The sequence below is a fragment of the Aphelocoma coerulescens genome, chromosome 1 (genome assembly GCF_041296385.1).
Source record: "Aphelocoma coerulescens isolate FSJ_1873_10779 chromosome 1, UR_Acoe_1.0, whole genome shotgun sequence".
NCBI classification, from domain to species: domain Eukaryota; kingdom Metazoa; phylum Chordata; class Aves; order Passeriformes; family Corvidae; genus Aphelocoma; species Aphelocoma coerulescens.
Window position 1 is genome coordinate 26451751 of NC_091013.1, and position 20042 is coordinate 26471792.

Sequence of the window (20042 nt, forward strand, 5' to 3'; positions counted from 1 at the left end):
TTTCCCAGAATCAGGCACTGCCTCCAGCACTTTGAGCACATCATCAAGTTGCAGTGATAGCTGCAATGTCAGTAGCACCAGCTTCTCTGACATTAAGGGCTAATATGAAATGTTCATCCCACCTCCCTGGAAGGTAAATCTGGAGATTGTCATTTTCTGCAGAGTTCTGGACTTTGGACTTCATTGGAGAACCACAAGTTCTGTGTTGCCAGCTCTGAGTATTTTTAGCAGTGACTTCCACAGGTTCTCCCAGAAGATCCCAATGAAAAGTGCATGGAATGTGAAGTTGTAAATAAAAGTAAAATGATTTGAAATAGGATTTTGTAGAGGTTTCTGCTCTGAAGAGCTGTTAGCATAAAGCGCGTTTTCTCTTTGACACACAATCAGGTTTCTGTAGAACTTTTTGTAACAACCAGAATCTGAATGTGAGCAGACAAAATGTGTTCAATGCTAAGTGCTCATTGTAAACTAATAGCATAGCAATCACTGTACAGGATAGGTATGAGGAAAATAAATCTAAGTTTACAATTTCTTCTCCCCAAGAAACCCTTTCTTCAAGGACATACCTCGGTCAATGCAGCGAATGGGACTCTTATGGCAATAAGGAAGGAAGTTTGGTCCACCCTTTTCTCTTGGGTTTTCAGGATATTCTCCTGCTCCCTAGAGGCAGGGATGCAAACATGACCAATTCACTGACCACAACAACATCAAAAGAAACTATTACTTTATCCTTTCCAACATTTTAGTGACATGTGCAATGGAATAGCTTTTTCTGAGGTATTTTGGCCTCACAACCAAATTGTTTACCAAGATCACTGTGTTTACACAGCCTTGGCAATTTAGTAGTATCTTTTTCCTTATGCAGGTGGACAATGAAACACAAATGTTCTTATTCACTAAATTATTTTTTAATTAACAGTAATTGCATGGTTACTTTCAGCTCTCACAATTAATGTGCAGCTACAGCCAGAGGAAGCTATTGTAACTGCACTGTGGGTCAAGAGCCTTCCTTCAAACAAACCTGTGAGGGCTGGAAATCCAACACATTTTTAGTCCATAGTGTTCCGGATTAATTGAAAGAGAAGAAACCCCAATGACATAACTTTTCTACAAAAGGGGAGCACAGGAGAAAAAAAACCTTAAAGAGTCAGATTTATGCTACAGATAAGTATTTTAAATTTTTTTAAAGGAAGGGTAATGCTGAACTTGTCAGTTTTCAGGGTATGATGTAAGCCAGTGTTGCAAGTTTTCTCTTTGTCAGATGTTCTTTGCACACCTTACAGTACAAAACTAAGTGCAGGTATAGAATACTGTATTCATTCCTTTCCATCTCTCAAATATTTTTGCTTATATGAAAACAGGTTTAACTGATTCATGCACCATATTATTTAAAAATAATGGGGACATAAAGAGCATAACTTTTCAGAAGCACTAAGCACAGCAGATTATGTCAATGGGAACTGTGTTAATCATCAGATTCTCTGATGGCTGAGCCCTGAATTCTATCTTTATGCCAGAATTTTATGTTTTAGAGGCTGCAGAGTAGAAAACTTAAATGACAAACACTCCTAAGAATGATGCAGAAGCAACCCTACCCCAGACGCAATCAAAATGCAGCTGACCATGGTCAGCACAAATTAAAGCATATATATGCACACACCCATATTTCTGCACATATATATGTGCATGTATGTGCTTGTGTGTATAATATATGTGCGTGTAGATATGTATATGTGTGTAGATATAATGTATCAATGTAAAAGATGTATTTATAGTCTTCATGCTGCTGAATGTGTCACTTTACAATTCATAAATACTTAGGTTTCTTGCAATACTTCAATATAAATGCTGATCAGGGTTTTACTTCAGGCATCTTTTTCAAAACAGAAATCCTCTGATCTTTTTTGTATTATTCCATATAATACTGTGCTGACCAGGAATATTTAGTCTGATATTTAACAATGGAATAGCAACATGAGATTCATCTTATCTTCATCTATGTAAGTTATTTTGTAAATTATCTGTAATTTACTTATATATTGCTGTCATTGCTTGGATGAGACTGTCATTTCATTTCTCACTGCAGCCTCATTTGTGTTATTTCAATGGTTTTTTCCACATCATTGCACTTTAATACAACCCATTTCACCATTTCCTTTTTTACTGCTGTTGTGAATTAGAAGTTCAAAGTCAGAGGTCTCTACTGTAATTAATTTGAATAAATTTCAGCACTTCTTGCTGAATGCCTTTATATAGACATGCTCTGGGGTTTATTTTATTCACAATCTTGAAACCTTTTTGTGGGTATCAAAAGAGAGAGAGATTCTAGGATTTGGAACAGATAACCAGATCTGTGTATTCAAATCCTCAGCCTGCTCATTCTGGGACCATCTCAGCAAAACACCATTTCACCTTCGTGATCACGTCTCACTTAGAATCACTTGCCTGGCACTAGGGAATTTAAGGCTGTCTGCAGGCTGAGGATAAAAAATGAAAGCCATTGCCAGGTAATTGGATTTATTCCCTTTTTCCCACACACCCTTTTCTGAAAGAAAGCACATCACTGCTGGGTTTTCCCGAAGACAGCTGTGTATCCATGGATCCTGTGGTATTAGCAGAGCACGTTGGAGGTCTGCATCTGGCCACAGCTGGGTGAGAAACCAGACACCATGTTCACCCTTGCTGCATCTGAAGAGGAACATACTTGTACATTCACTGATTGATGGCTTTAAGGACCATGATGCCATGGTAGGAGGTGAATTTAACACTGACCGGAGTGATTTGGGCTGGGCTGTTGGCCACGTGCATTACATGAACCAGTTACGGTGTTACTGAAACTTGATTGCTTTTTGTTTACTCTTGATCTTGTTATCATGACAGCTCCCTCTGTAATAGGCAGTCCTACTTTTCTGAGCAAAGGGAGGTCCAGCCTTTTTGAGAGGACCCACATCATACTTGTTAGAGCAAAAGAATGAAAGAATTCCAGCCCAAATGTACCTTAGTAAAGAGTAAAAGTAAAGAGTTTTCTATATAAAAACCTAATAATGATTGGTTTCTTAGGTCACTGTCTCCAAGTTGGGGCACAGTGTTTCATAGATACAGAAGCAGTTTGCTAGTTGGATATAAAACATTTTCTCCATCCTGTACAGATGTTGTCATTGAGCAAAAATGAGGAAGTTGGACCATCACTTAACTCAAAATGACGGGAACTCCCATTCCCTTTCTCAGTGATATGTTAGATGTTACTGTGAACTCCACTGTGAAGTTTGGAGTATCCACACAAGTTTCCAGAATTAGAAACCTCCCTTGATGTATTTGGCCAGAACCAGATCTAACTGGTATAATGAAGCAACCCAAATTCAGGGGTATTCAGGTAAATTCAGGTAAAAATAATCAAATCCCTTAATTAAGGATGCAGGAATAGAAGAGAGAAATTCCATTGTTCCCTAAGACTTTGTGTAAACTGTGTTTAGAGATTATATTACCAAAATAAGATATTTAGATACTGAAGTACCTTCTCTGGGCTTTCATTTGAAAGGAGACAAATTTTTATTCATTCCCCATCCATTGACAGGACAGTGAGGTCCTCACGTACATTTAAAAGACTATGGATTTGCTAGTGGTGCTGTTGTAGCTGTGATGGCCTCAGGACAGTCAAGAAAAGGTTTGTACTAGAGTTAATATCTCTCATTACCAACTGAGATATGTGGCATTAAACAGACAAACTTTGGGGCACACTGCCTTTATTATCTTTTTCTTCCTTTGTTCTCTCTATTTTCAGATATCCTTCTCAAGCAATGAAGGAAAAGAGAAAGAAATAGCCCACATCAAAATTAAAAAATACAATGTTAAGCACTTGTATTCAGAGATTGTCACACAAAAAAATTGTCTTCCCATCTTCTCTTTCCTCTTTTTGAGAATAATTGCTATATGGGGATACAGAACTCTGTCAAACAGGCAGATAATTTTCTCCTGGAAAGTGGTTTTATTTTGAGGTCTAAATCTCAAATAATTTGCTTTAAAGCTCAGCAGCATAGCACTCATCTATTTATAGATTAGTCTAACAGAAATGAGAAATTATTAACTTGCTCAAAGTCTTTGCTTTTAGTCTGATAAATGATTGATGGCAAGCTGCTATTGCAAATTCAAGAAGCAGATTGTTCCTAAAGCTTTCTTACCTAGACACAGCTTTGTCAGTTTACTCAAATGATCTCTGATTGCCTCTTCAAAATGGAATTAATATTGATTTATTTTTTTAAGTTGTTCTGAGTATTGATGACAAAACTCATGTTGAAATGACCAGTGACTTGTTGGATCAGATCAAACTGCCCAGTTCCCAAAAGCTTCCATACATATCTCCTCTTCAACCTAAAACATGAAACTAAAAATAACAAAGTTGTAAGAGTGCTTCTTTTAAAAATGTCAGCAGGAATCAAAGCAAATATAAAGAAGGACATGTTCTGAGACAACATCATGTCTTCAGGCTCATGTTTCTACTTTAGATTTTACTCCATAGTGTTAACATTTTTCATGTTTCATTTTTTAACTTTCTTATTTTTTTTAAATAAAAAACTTCGGCACATCAAAAAATATCCCAAATCATATTTTCTAAAGAGCTGTTCCCAGACTGATTCTAGTAGCATCCATGAGCAGTAGGGATACATGTTTGCATTAATATGTATTAATTTTCAATTGAACTGCAGTTCATTTTTCTTGGAATTGCTCAGAAAACATAAGCCAAAGCTGAAGCCCACACTGGAAAGGAGATTTATAGAGCAGAACTAGAGGGCTGATCTCATGAACTAGAGCAAGACCACACAAGAAGGAAGACAAAGTAACACATAGGGATCTTCTGGGGAAGAAAAGCAAACTGCTTCCTCCTCTGGCTGGTGACATGGTTTAATCCCAAACAGGAGATGACCATCATGCAGCTGCTCACTCCCACCACCCAGTGGACTGGGGAGAAGAATCAGGAACAGAAAAGTAAAACCTGTGGGTTGAGGCAGGAACACTTTAATAAATGAAACGAAGTAAAATATAATAATGATAATAAACTAATTATACCCCTAGTAGTAAGAGGGAGAGAGATAAAAAACCCAAGAAAGGACAACTGATGACTATACAGTTGCTCAGCACCAGTGACCAGCCCAGCCCTGAGCAGCAATCATCCCCTTCCACTTAACTCTTCCAGTTTATGTATTGGGCATGACTTCTAAGAAAGGAATATCTCTTTGGCCAGTTTGGGTCATTTGTCCTGGCCATATTCACTCATGGTTTCTGATGCAGCTGCTTACTGGCAGAGCATGAAACTCAAAAATAAGTCCCTCACTTAGGGTAAGCACTACTGAGCAACAGCAAAAAAATAACTGTGTTATCATTATTCTCATACCTAATCCAAAAAGCCCAGCATTGCATTGAAGAAGAAGATGAATTCTGTCCCAGCTGAAACCAGAACGGTACCCAACCCTTATTCCATACCACTTGTGTCATGCCAGGTCCCACGCTTCCAAATACCCCATCACCTTTTCTATCTTTTGATAGATCTACACAGATACCATTCTCTTGGTCTATAGGCCATCCTTATAGAAGTCCACTGAATTCATTCAATCCATGACCCTGGTCCTCATCTTTCATAATAATTTTTCAGGGCAGGAAATACGGCACATGGTGTTTGATTGTTGCATGCTGAAAACAGTTCTGATTCCATCATCACTGCACAACCATCAGTTGCATGGTGTGAAGAGGGGACCCTTCCTTTGAACATCCAATGCAGCACCAGTAACCAGGGTGTCAGGGGGAGATGTGCTTCAGTACCAGTCACCTCCAAAGCCACTTGAATGCCTTCAGAAGCTGCCAGGAGCTCTTTATCAATTACAGTACAGTAGCTTTCAATCCTCTGGAGTCAATGTGGCTCCAAAAGCATATGGATCAATCTTGAGTCTCCCCTGGTACTTTCTGCCAGAGGCTCCAGGCAGGACTGTCTTCCCTTCCGTGGTGTAAAGCATATTCTTTACATCTTGCCCTGTTCCAACTGGCTCAAGGGCTGCATCAAGAACTACCATTTCCTTGACTTGTCCAAATGCTTGTTGCTCAGGGCCCCAGTTGAAATTATTCTTCCCAGTCACTTGATAGAGAGGGCTGACATCAGACTGCAGTTTGGAATGTGGATTCTCCAGAAACCTGGAGCACCTAAGAAAGCTTGTATGTCTTTCCTGTTAGTTGGTGGAGACATTGCTGTTATTTTATGATCACATCCATTGGGATGTGGCAACACCCATCTCACTGTTGTATTCCCTAAAGCTGAATCTCCTGTGCAGGTCCCTTGACCTTTGTTTTATGGCAAACCCGTCTTTCAGAACGATTTAGACTATTTTCTTCCCTTTATCCAAAACTTCTGCTGTATCACCCCACACGATGATATCACCAACATACTGCAGGTGTTTTGAAGCTTCACCCTGTTCTGGTGCCTCTTGGTCTGTCCCTGGCGGATGGTGGGGCTGTGCTTCCACCCCTGGGGCAGTCAATTTCAGGTGTGCTGGACAACCCCCCGAGTGAAATCAGCTGGAGTGTGAGTAGCGCCAATGCTCGGTAACAGGATTTGTGTAGCTTAGAGCCTGTTGCTGGAAATTGAATCCCTTTCCTCCTCCTTCGCGTAGCAGTGCTTGTCATGGGGTTTGGGGCTAGGTGTAATTATTAATAGTTCCCAGCAGATGGCTCCCGAAATACAAAGGGGACAGCGATGCAGAGAACACACACCGGGTTCGTTTCGCAGTCGAAGATTCTATCAGATCAAAAGCCGATACTAGGAAGTACAACACAACCCAGGCCCTGAAGGCGACAAGCACCAAAACAGCAAACAAATGGTGCAAGTAAAGTATTGCACAACACAACCCTGACAACAAGCACAACCACTCTGGTGGCAAATAAATCAGCACTGTGACCAGTGACTATTAAACCAATGCAATGAAGGCTTATAACAAACTTGTTTTAATACTCTGTGGTCAGATCAGACATCATCTCAACTTTCCAAGCCCTACATTGAGCACCAAGGGGACTGTCATGGTTTAATCCCAGACACCAACTAAGTACCAGGCAGCTGCTCCCTCAATGCCAACCTCCCCGGGAGATGAGGAGGACAATCAGGAAAAACAGGTTGAAATAAGAACATCATAATAATTGAAGCAAAGTAAAATATAATAATATTAATAATACTATTGTAATAATATTAGTAGTATAAAAAGCAGAGACACAGAGAGAAAGAAAAAACCCAAGAGAAAAAGTGATGCACAATACAATTGCTCACCACGGACTGAACAATGTCCATCCGATTTCCAAGCAGTGATCTTCCCCTCCCAGCCAAGTCCCCCCAGTTTATGTACTGAGCATGACATTTTATTTTATGGAAAATCCCTTTGGTCAGTTTGGGTCACTTGTCCTGGCCATGCTCTCTCATTGCTTTTTGTGTAGCTCCACACTGGCAGAGGATGAGACACTGAAAAGACCCTGACAGAAGAAGCACTGTTCAGCAACAGCTGAAACATAACTGTGTTATCATTATCCTTACACTGAATCCAAACCACAGCACTGTACAAGCTACTGAGAAGAAAATTGACTGTATACCTGAGCTGAAACCAGGACATTTGGGGTCTAAGACTGTAAGGAAGGGGAGCTCTTTAAAAACACAGTTCTTTAAGCAACAAAGTAGGAAACTACCTCAACCCAGCTGAAGTTAGGAAGAAATACCTTTGTGATGAGATCTGTCAGTATGAAATTCTTAAAGAGCTGTAATGTGGTCCTGGGAGTGCTGAATCCGCAGTGACCCTTCTCAGGTTTACCCTGATGGAGCCTAATTTCATTAATTTTCTTGGAAGAAGGATGGTCCCCATATGAACTGACTCTTGTTCCCAGCACTTGGGCTTTTTCCTGGGCTCTAAAAATAACTGTTTGGCTGTATTCCCAAGAAATAAAAGCAAAACCTTTCCGGTTTAAGGGATGCCAGCAGAGGAAGGAAGGCAAAAGGAAAATACTGCATCAGACTCCTACAGGATCTGCACATTACAAAGAAGGCAGAGGTTGCAGAGGTGCTGCAATGCCACTGTGGAGTGGCAGCCACCCCACTCTCCCTGTCAGGGAGATGCCCACCCAGCAAGGAAAGAAAGGAAGTGGTGGGCATAGGTGCAGACTCAGGCTGGCCTTAGGCAGAGAAGGCAGAACTTCATTCTCTGATCTGTGTGACTCATGCAGCTAGATGGGGCTAGATCTTTTCCAAGTAGATGAGCTAAAAAAATTTTCAAGCTTAGGTTTGGTCTTGCTAATCTGAAAACACACTTGCTATTTTCAACGCACTGCCACAGGCAAGTAAAGAAGGAGTAAGGGTTGTGTTGGCAGGCTGTGAGGTATGGAGAGGGTTCCCAAAAAGCAGCATAGGGCTGCTGTATCTTCTTTTGCATTCCAGTAACTGGCCTCCTTCCTCTGCCTGGGACAGGACATGCCATCTGTTCCCAGCTGTCCCAGGAACTGGGCTGCTGGGAATTAGCCAGGCTGTGATCCAGAGGAGTGCCTGGATACCGCCTCTTGGGAAAGTGATTTCAAAGGAGAATATCCAGCTGTGTGTACTGCCCCTAGACAACAGGACTGCATGGAAACAATAGCCAGGAGCCTGACTTTCCTAAGCAATCACAACTTCTGCAAGGAGTTATGCTGAGCATTGGCAGCAAAGTAAAAATCCTGCTGTTGATTTCCTTTGCTGTAGCATTCAGGTGCAGGGCTCACCCTCCTTCCTTTCCATGCAGGAAGGAGAGAACAGCCAGGAAAACACTCCAGCCTTCAGGCAATGCTTCACTTCTCACAGACAAACATGCTCTTTACCTTGCTGCTATCTTAAGTAAATATTTCCCCAATAATGTTGTCAGCTCTCCAGTCTGATGCCATTAATTGATTTCCATTAAATCAGGGGACTGCTTATGTTCTAGATAAAACACTGTCTGCAGAGTGTCCCCTCAAGCCCCTGTAGTTACTAATGAAGTACAACGTGGATCAGCTCCATGCCACTTCTAGCTGGTACAACCTGTGCAGGCCACATGGGTCTGGCAGCAAAGATGGAGAGAACCAGTGTAGGGTGTCTCTTGCTGGTTAATTAGTGTCTCCAAGCAAATTCAGGCAGAAGTGCAGAGTTTCAACTGGTGATAGAAAAATGGGAATAGACAGATGCCAGTGGTACAATCATACTCAAAAGCATTGAAAGGCCGTATCTTGACTGCTGATGCAAGATAAGTATCACAACACTGCTCCCTGCATGTGGTGCTATGTGGCCAAGTTAATGCCTGTCCTATGAATTCAGGGTCCCAGCGTTCGTGTTTCTCATGGAAAAGGTGTATTAAATGGAAAATGCAGGGCCGGGGGTAGTAGCCTGTGTAATCAGCATAGCCTTTGCACAGGTCAGGAGAGCACACTTCAAAACCAAGCTCCCTGCTTGTGTGAAAAGGGCACATTGCAGGATTTGCATGTGCCCCCCTCTGCTCAGCTCGCCGGGCTGCCATGGATCTTTTGCTGCTTCCATGACTCGCCAGCCCCTCCTCTGGCTCCAAGCATTTGAAGCTGAGCCCTTTGGCCAAACAGTCCTTGCTGAAATGTCAATGCCCTACCGAGACACTGGCTCACAGGGTTCATCATGATTTCCAGGCAGTGTGTGGCTTTGTTTCTCTGCTTTCTGCTACTGATTCATCATTCTCTGGATGCAGGTATGTTGTAGGATATGGCTGTAATTATGTTTACTGGCAATGGACCTCTTTCCTGTTACTGAGATGATTTCCACTGCAAGTTTTGAACACTGTTGCATGTTTATCCTGTCTTCTGCTGTGCCCGTGTGTTATTCTAAAGCTCTATTTACTCTCAGCAATGGCTCTATGCACTTGTTCTGCCAACTAAGGAAAAGCACCTCTAGACTGCTAAATTAATTTATTATCTTGGTGCACAGATAGCAGACAAACCACCAGCTGTCTACATGAAGAAAGGAACTGGGATTTACTGTTATTTCATATAGAACTGGGACATTTTTCAAAGCAAAGCATCAATAGCCTATCATTCAGCTGATGATTAAAGAGGGGAGGATCCACCCTGTTTCAGCAGCAGTAGAAGGCAGAGAGGAGGTAGCTCTTCAGTTGCTCAGTATGTGTCCAAAAACCAGCTCCCATATTAGTAAAGCAGATCCAGTGCTCTCAGATTCCCAGTTAGCCATTGACTGGGTCTTCTGTGTTGCAGTGACAAAAGGTGAAAAAATAGGTAGCAAAGTAAGACGTGATCCAATACAAATAAGTGGATATGCCAAAATAAGAGTGGCTAGACATCTCCAGCCATGTGCTCATCCCCAGCCATGTGCTCAGGTCTGCTCCTCTGTCAGACTCTGTGCCCAAGCACTGATACATGTGCCATGTGTCTGCAGTATAAGGTTAATTAAAACCCTTTAAGGAAAGCCATATCAAATGCATAGAGCCTGATTGAAATCAAGAAAGACGCAGCTGGCATTCCTATAATGACCAAATGTTTATGAAGCACCCAGGGATAAACTCAGTACATGCCACACAATACTTTACTTCTCTAAATAACTTTGAAATACAAGGGGAAATTACCTCTATTCTGCATGTGATTATGCAAATATCCTCAATTAGACACAAATGTTTATGCAGACACCTTGCATCACTTCAGACTGGAATAAATCCTCTCAGCATCTGTGTTTGAATGTATATTGGTGGGGACACACATGAATCTGTCCTTCAGCATCTCTCAGGGCCCTTTCAGCAGGTAGAAGATAACTTCCACTCTTTCAGAGAGAATGTCCTGGGGAAAGGTAGGAGATATGAATCAGTCTCAATCCCCAAATCTACCCACAAGCAGAGGTGAAATAGTTAAAGTGCTGAAATGTAAGCTGTTGGCATGAAGCTCCAGAAGCTCCCCAACTGACGTATAGGAGGAAAAAAAAAGAAACAAGAATAATTTCAAGACACTTTCTGTGTAGTGCATGGAGCAAAAGTACATGCCAGCACTGGGACTTCTTGTTCCTTATCCTGAATTACACTGGGAGAGCATAGCTGTGTGATGTGCTTACATCCTGAGGCTGAGAAGCAGGTCAGCATGGTGACAATGACATTAGTGTTTCCAGGGCACACTTCTGCCAGTTGCAAGTTGGTGCAGTTCTAAGAAATGAGCTCTACTGATGCCTGCTATCAAACCTATGTACCCAATGTCTTTCCAAAGCATGGGTAGAGACACACAAGAAGACCCTTTCATGGCTGTAGTCTGTGGTGATGGCAGGAGCTAGGAGCCTTCACAGGCTCCACTAGGAAATGCAATCAGCATTGTCTAGTCTTCCTATGTACCTTATCCACAGAAGAAAACCAAAGATAATATATTAAAGCAGTGGTTCTTAAATTGTGGTCTACTAGTGGTGGGATAAATCCTTTCTTCACATCCAGTAAGTGGAGGGGTGTGAAATAACATGTGACTGTCGGTGAGGGCATGACTGTAGTCCACCTGTCACTGTGACTGACTGTATCAAGTACAAAAAAATCAGATTTTGCCACATACACCAGTGCTAGATAAAGTGACACAGGTTTTGCAGCTGCTACAGCTGTAAGAAACTGCTGCACATGTTAAGATGCATATGACATGCGACAGTACCTTAGGAGTCACTGACATACAACACACACACACACACCGCTGTTGTAACACACCATCTTCTCCTAAGCTCCAGGATCTCCAAAATTCCTGTGTTGTCACTTTACCTGTGAGGCAGGCCAGAGGAAGGAGACTCTTTCACATTTGCCCATTTCTTTTCTAAAGTGTTTCAGAAAAATCTTGGGAAGTAGAAAAGCTGTCAGGGGGAATCGTCCCCCCCCATCCTCTCTGTCTGGGAAGCACAGTTGTATGACAAAGTGAACGTGCTGCTGTTTTTCAGTCTTTCTAAAGCAGGAAGAGGCAAGCAGTGTTTTGCAAAGGCAAAGACGAGCCAACAGCATCTTTGAAGAGATAAAACTGGGGTCACTAGAGCGAGAATGCATAGAAGAAAAGTGTTCCCATGAGGAAGCAAGAGAGATTTTCCACGATGTTGAAAGGACAGTAAGTAACACAGGGCTGGGTGAACACTCATTGTCATAAGGACTCTCCCTACTCAAGGGTGTGCTTTGACACTTTAAGCCATCAGAGTTAAAAAAGCACTTTGTGTCCTTCTGTTTGCATTTTTCTTTTATATTTACAGGGGTGCACAGCAGCAGTGAGCTGCAGGAGAGCACACTGCATGGGCAATCCCGGGCAGTACCCATCTAGGGGATGGTGGCAAAATGGATGCTCTCTAAGTCATCTCCCCAAACCCCCAGTTAATGTCTGCCCTGACAATACTTTAAATTATTGCATTGTTCAACATCTTTTTCAGTCCATCTATACAGAACCTATTTATGGATGACCCATTCATGTCTGTTAAACGAGGCCCTTCTCTATTAGTATATGAAAATAATGTACAATCCAGAAAATAGGATATTTTATGGGTATTAACTGTCACAGACTATAAAGGCAGAAGCAGCATCACTCTGACTGTTGGTAACCCATCCTGTACAACAAGGGCTGTAAGACTTGAGTTGATTTTTCTTTAATTAAATCTCGCATCTTTTTCTTCCAGGAAGAGTTCTGGCGCTCCTATTCTGGTACGATCATGCAGGATGTTCTAACAGCTGTGGAACACTCCCACTGCTGCAGCTCTTTGTGTGAGCTGGACTGACACTGAATGTTTTGCAGACCCTAACCAGTGTGCCTCCAACCCCTGTCAGAATGGCGGGATTTGTGATGACCAGTTTCAGGATTATGTTTGCCGCTGTCCTGTCGAATACGAGGGCAAAAACTGTGAAAAAGGTCAGCTGTGACATAACAAAATAAAAATGCTATTATTAATTCAAATGCAAGGCACTGAGATAAAGAGTAGCAATCATTAGAATTCTGGATTTGGACTTGCTGATCCTCATTGGTCCCTTCCAACTTGGGATATTCTATGATTCTGTGATTCTGTATCATTCTAGCTGTGACAGCTACTGTTCATACTGCTTTTGGTGTTGCATGATGTATCTAACCAGACAGCAGTCAGGCACTGCAAGGCAGCAAGGTACTTACACCCCTATAATGACTTTGTGGAAAAAAAAAATTAAAACTACCTTTTGTGTACCATCTGAGAGGAAAGGAGGAATTATTTCTTACTCAAGTGCTGAAGTTACTTTGATTTAGAAGCTCGATGCAGTATGTGAGAACTGCACTGCATATGCATGGTACAAAGCCCAAAGGGAAGGATCCAGTGTTTTATGAATACACATCTTTCCACTGATTTCAGAGGACACTGCACATTGAGTGTTACATCCTCAAAACACACAGAGTCTGGACAAGGGCTAGGCACTCATCAAGTCTAGGAAAGCAGTCTCAACAGTCATCCCAGAGCATCCTCCTACTAAACAGCAAAATACCAAAGAATTATAATTTATCAGTCATATATTACGATGGTTACCACACGATTACAGTATCTCCATTCTTGAGACAGCTCAGGTACTGTATAAATGCTGACTGATTTAATTTTAGGTATATATTTCTTAAGCAAAGCCTATTCTTCCCTAATCCCTGGAGATCCAGGCCCACCTAGCTTTTGATGGAAGGCACTTTTGATGAAGTTGCTCTGCATAAATCACAGAAATCTTTTTTCCTGCCTTGCTTTCCTGACAACATTCCAACTGCAAGTTATCAATGTTAAGCAAAAAAACCAGGTCTTGAAACCTAAATGCTCTTTCTCTGACTTCAGCTGTGGATGACAAACTGAAGTGCATTTTAGACAACGGTGGCTGCACACAGTACTGTACTGACAGGCACTCCAAAAGACGACTGTGCTTCTGTGATGATGATTACACTATAGCGAGTGATGGCGTGTCCTGCATCCCTCAAGGTAAGACACTACCAACCTGATGCCAAGTCTAAGCCAGCTCTGGAAGAAAAGTTTTCAATGTGTACATGTCAGGAGGTGCAATGCATAACCCTCAGATACCAGCTCCTCACCTCTTCTCCGTGGGCAGAGTCCCAAATCGTACATTTGGCTTCTGGTGCAAGTTAGCCACCCCAGAAGAGCAGTTGTCAGCATGCCCATCAAGCAGAGATCCTTCTGGACTTCTTCCTGGCCCCAGAGGTCCACCTGGAATGTGGGAAATTCAAGTTTGACCATCCCACCTGCTCAGAGCTAGGAGGAAGCTGAACCCATCTCTTCCTTTGGGAGCACACTCACCACTAGTCAAGTAGAAAAGAACTGAGCAGTGGAGACAAACTCCTCACCAGGTGATCTAAATAAGGCAGGGCAGCAGGTGGTCAGGGATTTGGGGTTAGGTTGAGTGGTTTCTAGTGAGTGGAGGGGCTCTGGGGCTCACAAGTCCTTTCTTTGTATTAGTTTACACCCACACAGAAAAATATTTTGGGAGCAGAATTGTTTTAGTGTTGTCTCTCCAATCTGAAATTGTGACTAGATTTTATTACTATATTTATTTCAGTACAGGAGTCAAGAGAGGAAGAAGTCTATTAAAACCAAAGAAAAACAGTTACATTATTTTCTTTCTTTTCTTTCTCTTTTCTTTCTTTCTCTTTCTTTTTCTTTTTCTTTTTCTTTTTTTCTTTCTTTCTTTCTTTTTCTTTCTTTCTTTCTTTCTTTCTTTCTTTCTTTCTTTCTTTCTTTCTTTCTTTCTTTCTTTCTTTCTTTTTCTGTATTTCTTTCTTTCTATTTCTCTCTCTTTCTCTTCTTCCTCTTCTTCCTCTTCTTTTCCTAATTGCTAGGAATAATACACTTTTGGTATCCCTATAGACACTATGGCTAGGTATTTCTTTCACTCATCTAGCAAGGTAAATTTCAACTGGGTCTAGGGTAGTGCAAGTTAATCATTTTGCCAATACATAAGCTGGCACCTGACTCTACTGCAGACGCTTACTTGAAGTACTTTATTAGAGGGAAAAGGAGACCCCTGGGGATATGAATATAACAGCATAATGGACAGAGCTGCAGGGAGCATGCAAAGTAATTCTGAGGGGTGATGACCCCCTACACACACCTCAATGGAGCACTCATGCAGAGAGCTGGTAATGACAACCTAGCTCTCAACAGCAGAAATTTCATTAGAAAAAAATGTCTACTAATGTGCTTATCCCTTATTAACAGATTCTGCAATACCACATGATGGGAAAGCTGCTTTTGTTAAAAGTGGAGAACAAAGAATTCAAAATTCCTCACAGGCTTTTCAGTGCATCTTTCCCTGCAAGGAAGATGTATTTGTTGCTGCTTGCTTCTTGGGAACCAAAATAGCCTTAGAACTGACCATGTGTTGCAAGTAGAGAAAACTGTGTAACTACCAGGCTGACAGTCCCCTCACTGCCCCTGTGTCATCTCCCACAATGACCCAGATTTGTGTTGCCCTACACACAGCATTAGAGACTGTGGGTATTATGTGTTATGTCTGTTCTAATCTTCCACCAGCTACCACTAAAAAGCTAGTCCTGTTTCTCCATACCTCGTGTGGACCTGTAAAACCCTAATGCTGTCTTCATGTCAGCTGAAGTACTTACAGATCCATGGAGATGTTGCATGCAGCTCAGCAGAGACTATAGGACCCTGGCTCCCAAAGAGGTAGAAAAAGAGCACTCCCCCTCCCAGCATTATCACAGAGTGACTGCCAGACAGAAGGGATGGTGTGGTCAGTTACAGCACAGACACATGGCACACAGGCACCCCCAAGGGTACACCTTCTCCTTTACAGGAAAGCTTGGTAGGATGTACTGAAAACACCAAGACTTCCTCTGCACTACAGCTTATTGCAAGTTCAGTCAGGATTTGGTTCCCTTTAGTGCCAGTCTTCACATGCTGGCTCAGGCAGAACACAGAGACGTGCAGTCTGGAAGAATCCAGCATGTTCTGGACACAAGAAAACAAGGTATTCTGGGAGAGGCATACCAGAAGACAGTGTCTGCTCTTAGGATATCTTTGGCTCTGCCCAAATAAACAATTGCAAGATGTACACCCCATGATTAAGCTTCTGTCTCACTCTGCCGTAGATGCTGTGCACTTGATACAACTGACTTAACGTCAGCAGGGACAATGAAAATGTGTAGACTACAGAGCTTGTCAGGGTCACTTCTGCACTCCAGCCTGCAGCCTACCTCATTGTGTTGACATGTATCTTAAGCAGGTTAATTGTTTGCAAAGACCTATGGAAGGTGAATACATGCCAATGATTCTGTAAGGGCCTGAAGTCTAATTGTAAGAGCATTTCTGGCTGTTTCCAAACAAAAAAGTCTACTCACCTGCTGAGCTGCTTTACATTATTTTTGAGAACCCATGCTCCTAGACTAGAACTCAGTTTTTCAGCTAATATAGCTTCATTGAAGACCTTACACATTTTGCTGTGAATTCAGTTCAGTAAAGTCCCACTTGCTGCCTTTTGTTGTTTTGGTTCGGGGGTTTTTGGTTTTGTTTGTTTTTGTTGTTTTTGTTTGGTTTTTTTTTTTTTCCAGTGAAATACCCATGTGGAAAAATACCAGTGCTGGCAAAAAAAAATTCAACTGCAAAAGGGAGAATAGTAGGTGGTTTAATCTGTCCTCCAGGTGAATGTCCATGGCAAGTGAGTTTTCAAAAATCTTTCATTGCTTTTATTTTTTTATTTCCTTTTGGAATCACTATCTTAAATTCATTGCTTTAAATCTATTATGTTAAAAATTCATAAAAAGTGCCATGTCTTGATAACTAAATTCCTTCTTCATCCATAGGCAGCAGACCACCTATTTCACTTAGGCACTTTAGCCTTGTTCTGGAGTACCTGGTTGCATAGGAGTAGAGTGGTAGCACAGTTGTCTCTATCTCCTGACTCTTTTGTCCTTAACTTTACTGCCAGCAAGAATTTTAGTTGCAGCTTCCAGGGATACACTCTGGGCCATAATAGGTAGGGTCCATACTGCAAGATGAAGAAAATGTCAATGGGAAGATTTCCCCTGCTAAGTTCTCCATGCAGTCAGCATGGTATTGTCAAACACGGTTGCATAAAGGGACAGAAAGAAGCAATATGAAACCCATCTCTACTGAGATTTATGTCAAGCACATCTGATATGAGACAAATTTGCTTTATGTTGGCAGGCCCTTATAATACAGGATCAGAGAGAAAAGTGTGGTGGTACCCTGCTTTCCCCAGAGTGGGTGGTCACTGCAGCTCACTGTTTGGAGTATACGCACCCTAAACAGCTTCGGGTGAGACTGGGTATGTATCTTCCCCTCCTCATCTTATCAAGGTGGTGGCAGATTCTCATCCTGATAAAACCAGATTTGAAGGCTTTGGTAGTACAAGGTACTTGTCCTTAGAGGTGTCAGACAAGAAACACTCTATATCCTCAAACTTCTCAGGAATCAAGGAGCTACCTGACGTGACTTGCGATTAATAACTTTTCCAGGTGAACACAAAATAAATGTTGATGAGAAAACCGAGCAAGAAAGTGGAGTCGCCAGGATGATCATTCATGAAGGATACATGAATGGACATGTCAATAATGATATTGCCCTCCTGAACCTGGAAACACCAGTGAATCTCACTGACTATGTGGTACCAATATGTTTGCCTGAGAAAAGGTTTGCTGTGTATGAACTGTCCACCATCAAGTTCTCCACAGTAAGCGGATGGGGACGCCTAATAGATGGAGGTGCCACCTCTTCTGTTCTGATGAGAGTTGATTTGCCACGTGTGAAGACACAAGAATGTGAAAAGGAGACCAATTTAAATATTACAGAGAATATGTTCTGTGCAGGAGACCTGTCTGGGGCTAAGGACTCCTGCAAAGGAGACAGCGGTGGTCCTCATGCTACACAGTACAAGAACACTTGGTTTCTGACTGGGATTGTCAGCTGGGGAAAGGGTTGTGCTGTTGAAGGCAGATATGGGGTTTACACAAGGGTATCCAAATACATTGATTGGTTGAAGAAGCACATGGACTGACGATGTTGAGCCAGAACATTTCCAGGTTGTGTTATTGCCCCCCAATCCCTCTGTACCATTTTCCTATTGAAGGATTCCTTCATTATCTTAGATATGTGATATATGTCATACCCACAACACTATTAAAGATTTGAAGTGAGCCTAAGGCCTACTTGAATACATAAAATAATTTTCCTCTCAGTGTTGTTTGTAAACTTGTATATCTTGTCTAGCAGGCATAGAATGACCATAACAAATCAGACACAATGTTCCTCCTGTTCTGCATCCATTTCTGCTAAAGGACAGAGCTAGATGCTGAGAGAAAGACTGTCAGCAACACATCATGCAGACCATAAGCCTTCCTCCAGCTAACCTCTCAACTTCTGGTAATCAGTGAAGTACAGACTTCCTGAGCCAGAAGTTGCATTAGATTGAACAGTCATGAATGAATGTGTTGTCTGTAATTGTGTGCAATCTCCTTTGAACACATTTATGCTTCTGGCTTTCATAACTTCCTATGCTATGGATCCTGTAATAGAATGATGAAATTGCAGAAAAAAAAAATAGAAAATGTGTTTCTTTTAGCTTATGTTAAAGTAGCTTTCTCCTTCAGTTGCAGTGGCAACAGGGAGATTTGAGAGGGAGGAACTGCAGACACTCTCCAGGACAAGAAATCTGGGGAAAGGTTGATTCCATATTTACTGGTCTGCTAAGAAAACTTGATTTAAATCTTGTTGCACCAAGTATTATTGCTGTAAGGCTAGTAAGTGCAATATTTAACCCTATATTTATAAGTGGGGAAGAATACCACTGATTTAATCTTATGTTTGCCTTGGTATTATGCTTGTAAATACAAAGGGCACAAATGAAAGGGAATGGGGTTTTTTTATCAGTTGTCCAGTATAATCTCAATTGTACTCTCTATCCTGAGATCTAAATCCAGAACAGGGTAGTTGTCTAACCCTCTGTGAAACACTGACTAAAGACCATTCAGTAAAGTCTTAAGGCATAAATGATAGAACCTGAAGCTCTCTGAAAACATATACAGTTAAAAAATGTACTTTCTAACCTTAGCATGAAAACACTGATAAGGTGAGGAAGATAAAACTAGAAAACAGTTTAATTATCTCATGCAGAATTTATGTTCTAGATTGTTCAAATAATGCAGAATATCAACTCAATCACAAAAGCTTATCAGCAAATAGAACACAATTGATCATACTCTATTATTAGGGGAAAACAGTGTCATTGTATGGCACATATACCATGCAATACTGAACATCCTATACCCACTTTACTGGCAGAGAAGAAAGTTATACTGTTCACTGAAGTAGTGAAATGAACTGGGAAAGGCAGCAAATTTCAGAGACCTGAAAAACAAGAAACGTTACAGTATTCAAACCTGCACTAGAGGTTCGCCTTACTCCTAAAGAGAGTCCACTGTCAAGGAGAAAGCTTTAAGTAGTGACCAGCAAATAAGGCCTCATTTTCACGTAGATTAAGTGCTCGGCACTGTAAATCCATCCCTGACGACCTCTCAAGGTAGAATAGTTTGTGTATTTCATGATTCACAAGATGCTTTCTCCTCTGTAACATTCCAGTGAAAATACTGACATTTATGAACAAATCATCTTGTAGAAAAAGGGTAAAACGCTGAAAGAAATCAGTACTAATAATGGCTGTACAAAGTGACGTTTCAAAACAAATCTGGGTTTTAGATATATTTTTAATATAACAGCTTGCTTAAGCAAGCCAAGAAGATAAAGGAGACCTGATGGCTGACTCTGGAAGCACCGAAGTCGTGGCCTCCGCAGCGCACTGTGAACTCCCTGCAAGAAAGGGGAGACTGAGGCCAGCTGCCGGCGAGCGCCCGGCCGAGGTCACTGGTCCAAAGCGCGGAGCCCCAAGGGTTACGGTGCTGGACGTGGGACACACGGCTGGGAGCAGCAGGGATGGCGGCTGCTGTGGGCTGGGAGCCTGGCTTCCCCGGGCCGGGGCCACGCCAGCTTATGCAGGGCACGATTCACT

At 41.8% G+C, this 20042-nt stretch overlaps 2 protein-coding genes across 11 annotated transcripts in view; both read left to right on the forward strand.

Annotated features, from left to right (window-relative positions):
- MCF2L (MCF.2 cell line derived transforming sequence like) overlaps positions 1–2251 on the forward strand; it is a 157821-nt gene extending 155570 nt beyond the window's left edge. For 9 of the 10 annotated variants that reach the window (XM_069004363.1, XM_069004295.1, XM_069004304.1 and 6 more), the window contains one exon: positions 9–2251. In XM_069004363.1, the coding sequence (XP_068860464.1) occupies positions 9–103 (95 nt within the window). In that variant the 3' untranslated portion in view covers positions 104–2251. The remainder of the gene's footprint in view (positions 1–8) is intronic. The other variant, XR_011148329.1, reaches the window with a different exon arrangement.
- A 7314-nt stretch (positions 2252–9565) lies between these two features.
- On the forward strand, positions 9566–18204 carry F7 (coagulation factor VII). The gene is made up of 8 exons (XM_069004398.1): positions 9566–9740; positions 11954–12114; positions 12671–12695; positions 12787–12900; positions 13829–13969; positions 16570–16676; positions 17186–17306; positions 17497–18204. Exons 1-8 carry the CDS (start codon positions 9671–9673, stop codon positions 18033–18035), a joined length of 1278 nt encoding a protein of 425 aa, XP_068860499.1. The 5' UTR covers positions 9566–9670; the 3' UTR covers positions 18036–18204.
- Positions 18205–20042: the final 1838 nt, after the last annotated feature.

What these genes read in the sequence shown, in the direction of transcription:
- F7 (XM_069004398.1), top strand. Translation starts at nt 9,671, where the DNA reads ATGATTTCCAGGCAGTGTGTGGCTTTGTTTCTCTGCTTTCTGCTACTG. An exon ending in CGTGTCCTGCATCCCTCAAG is followed by an intron (nt 13,970 to 16,569) that starts GTAAGACACTAC and finishes TTTTTTTTCCAG; the next exon opens with TGAAATACCCATGTGGAAAA. An exon ending in CAGGTGAATGTCCATGGCAA is followed by an intron (nt 16,677 to 17,185) that starts GTGAGTTTTCAA and finishes TTATGTTGGCAG; the next exon opens with GCCCTTATAATACAGGATCA.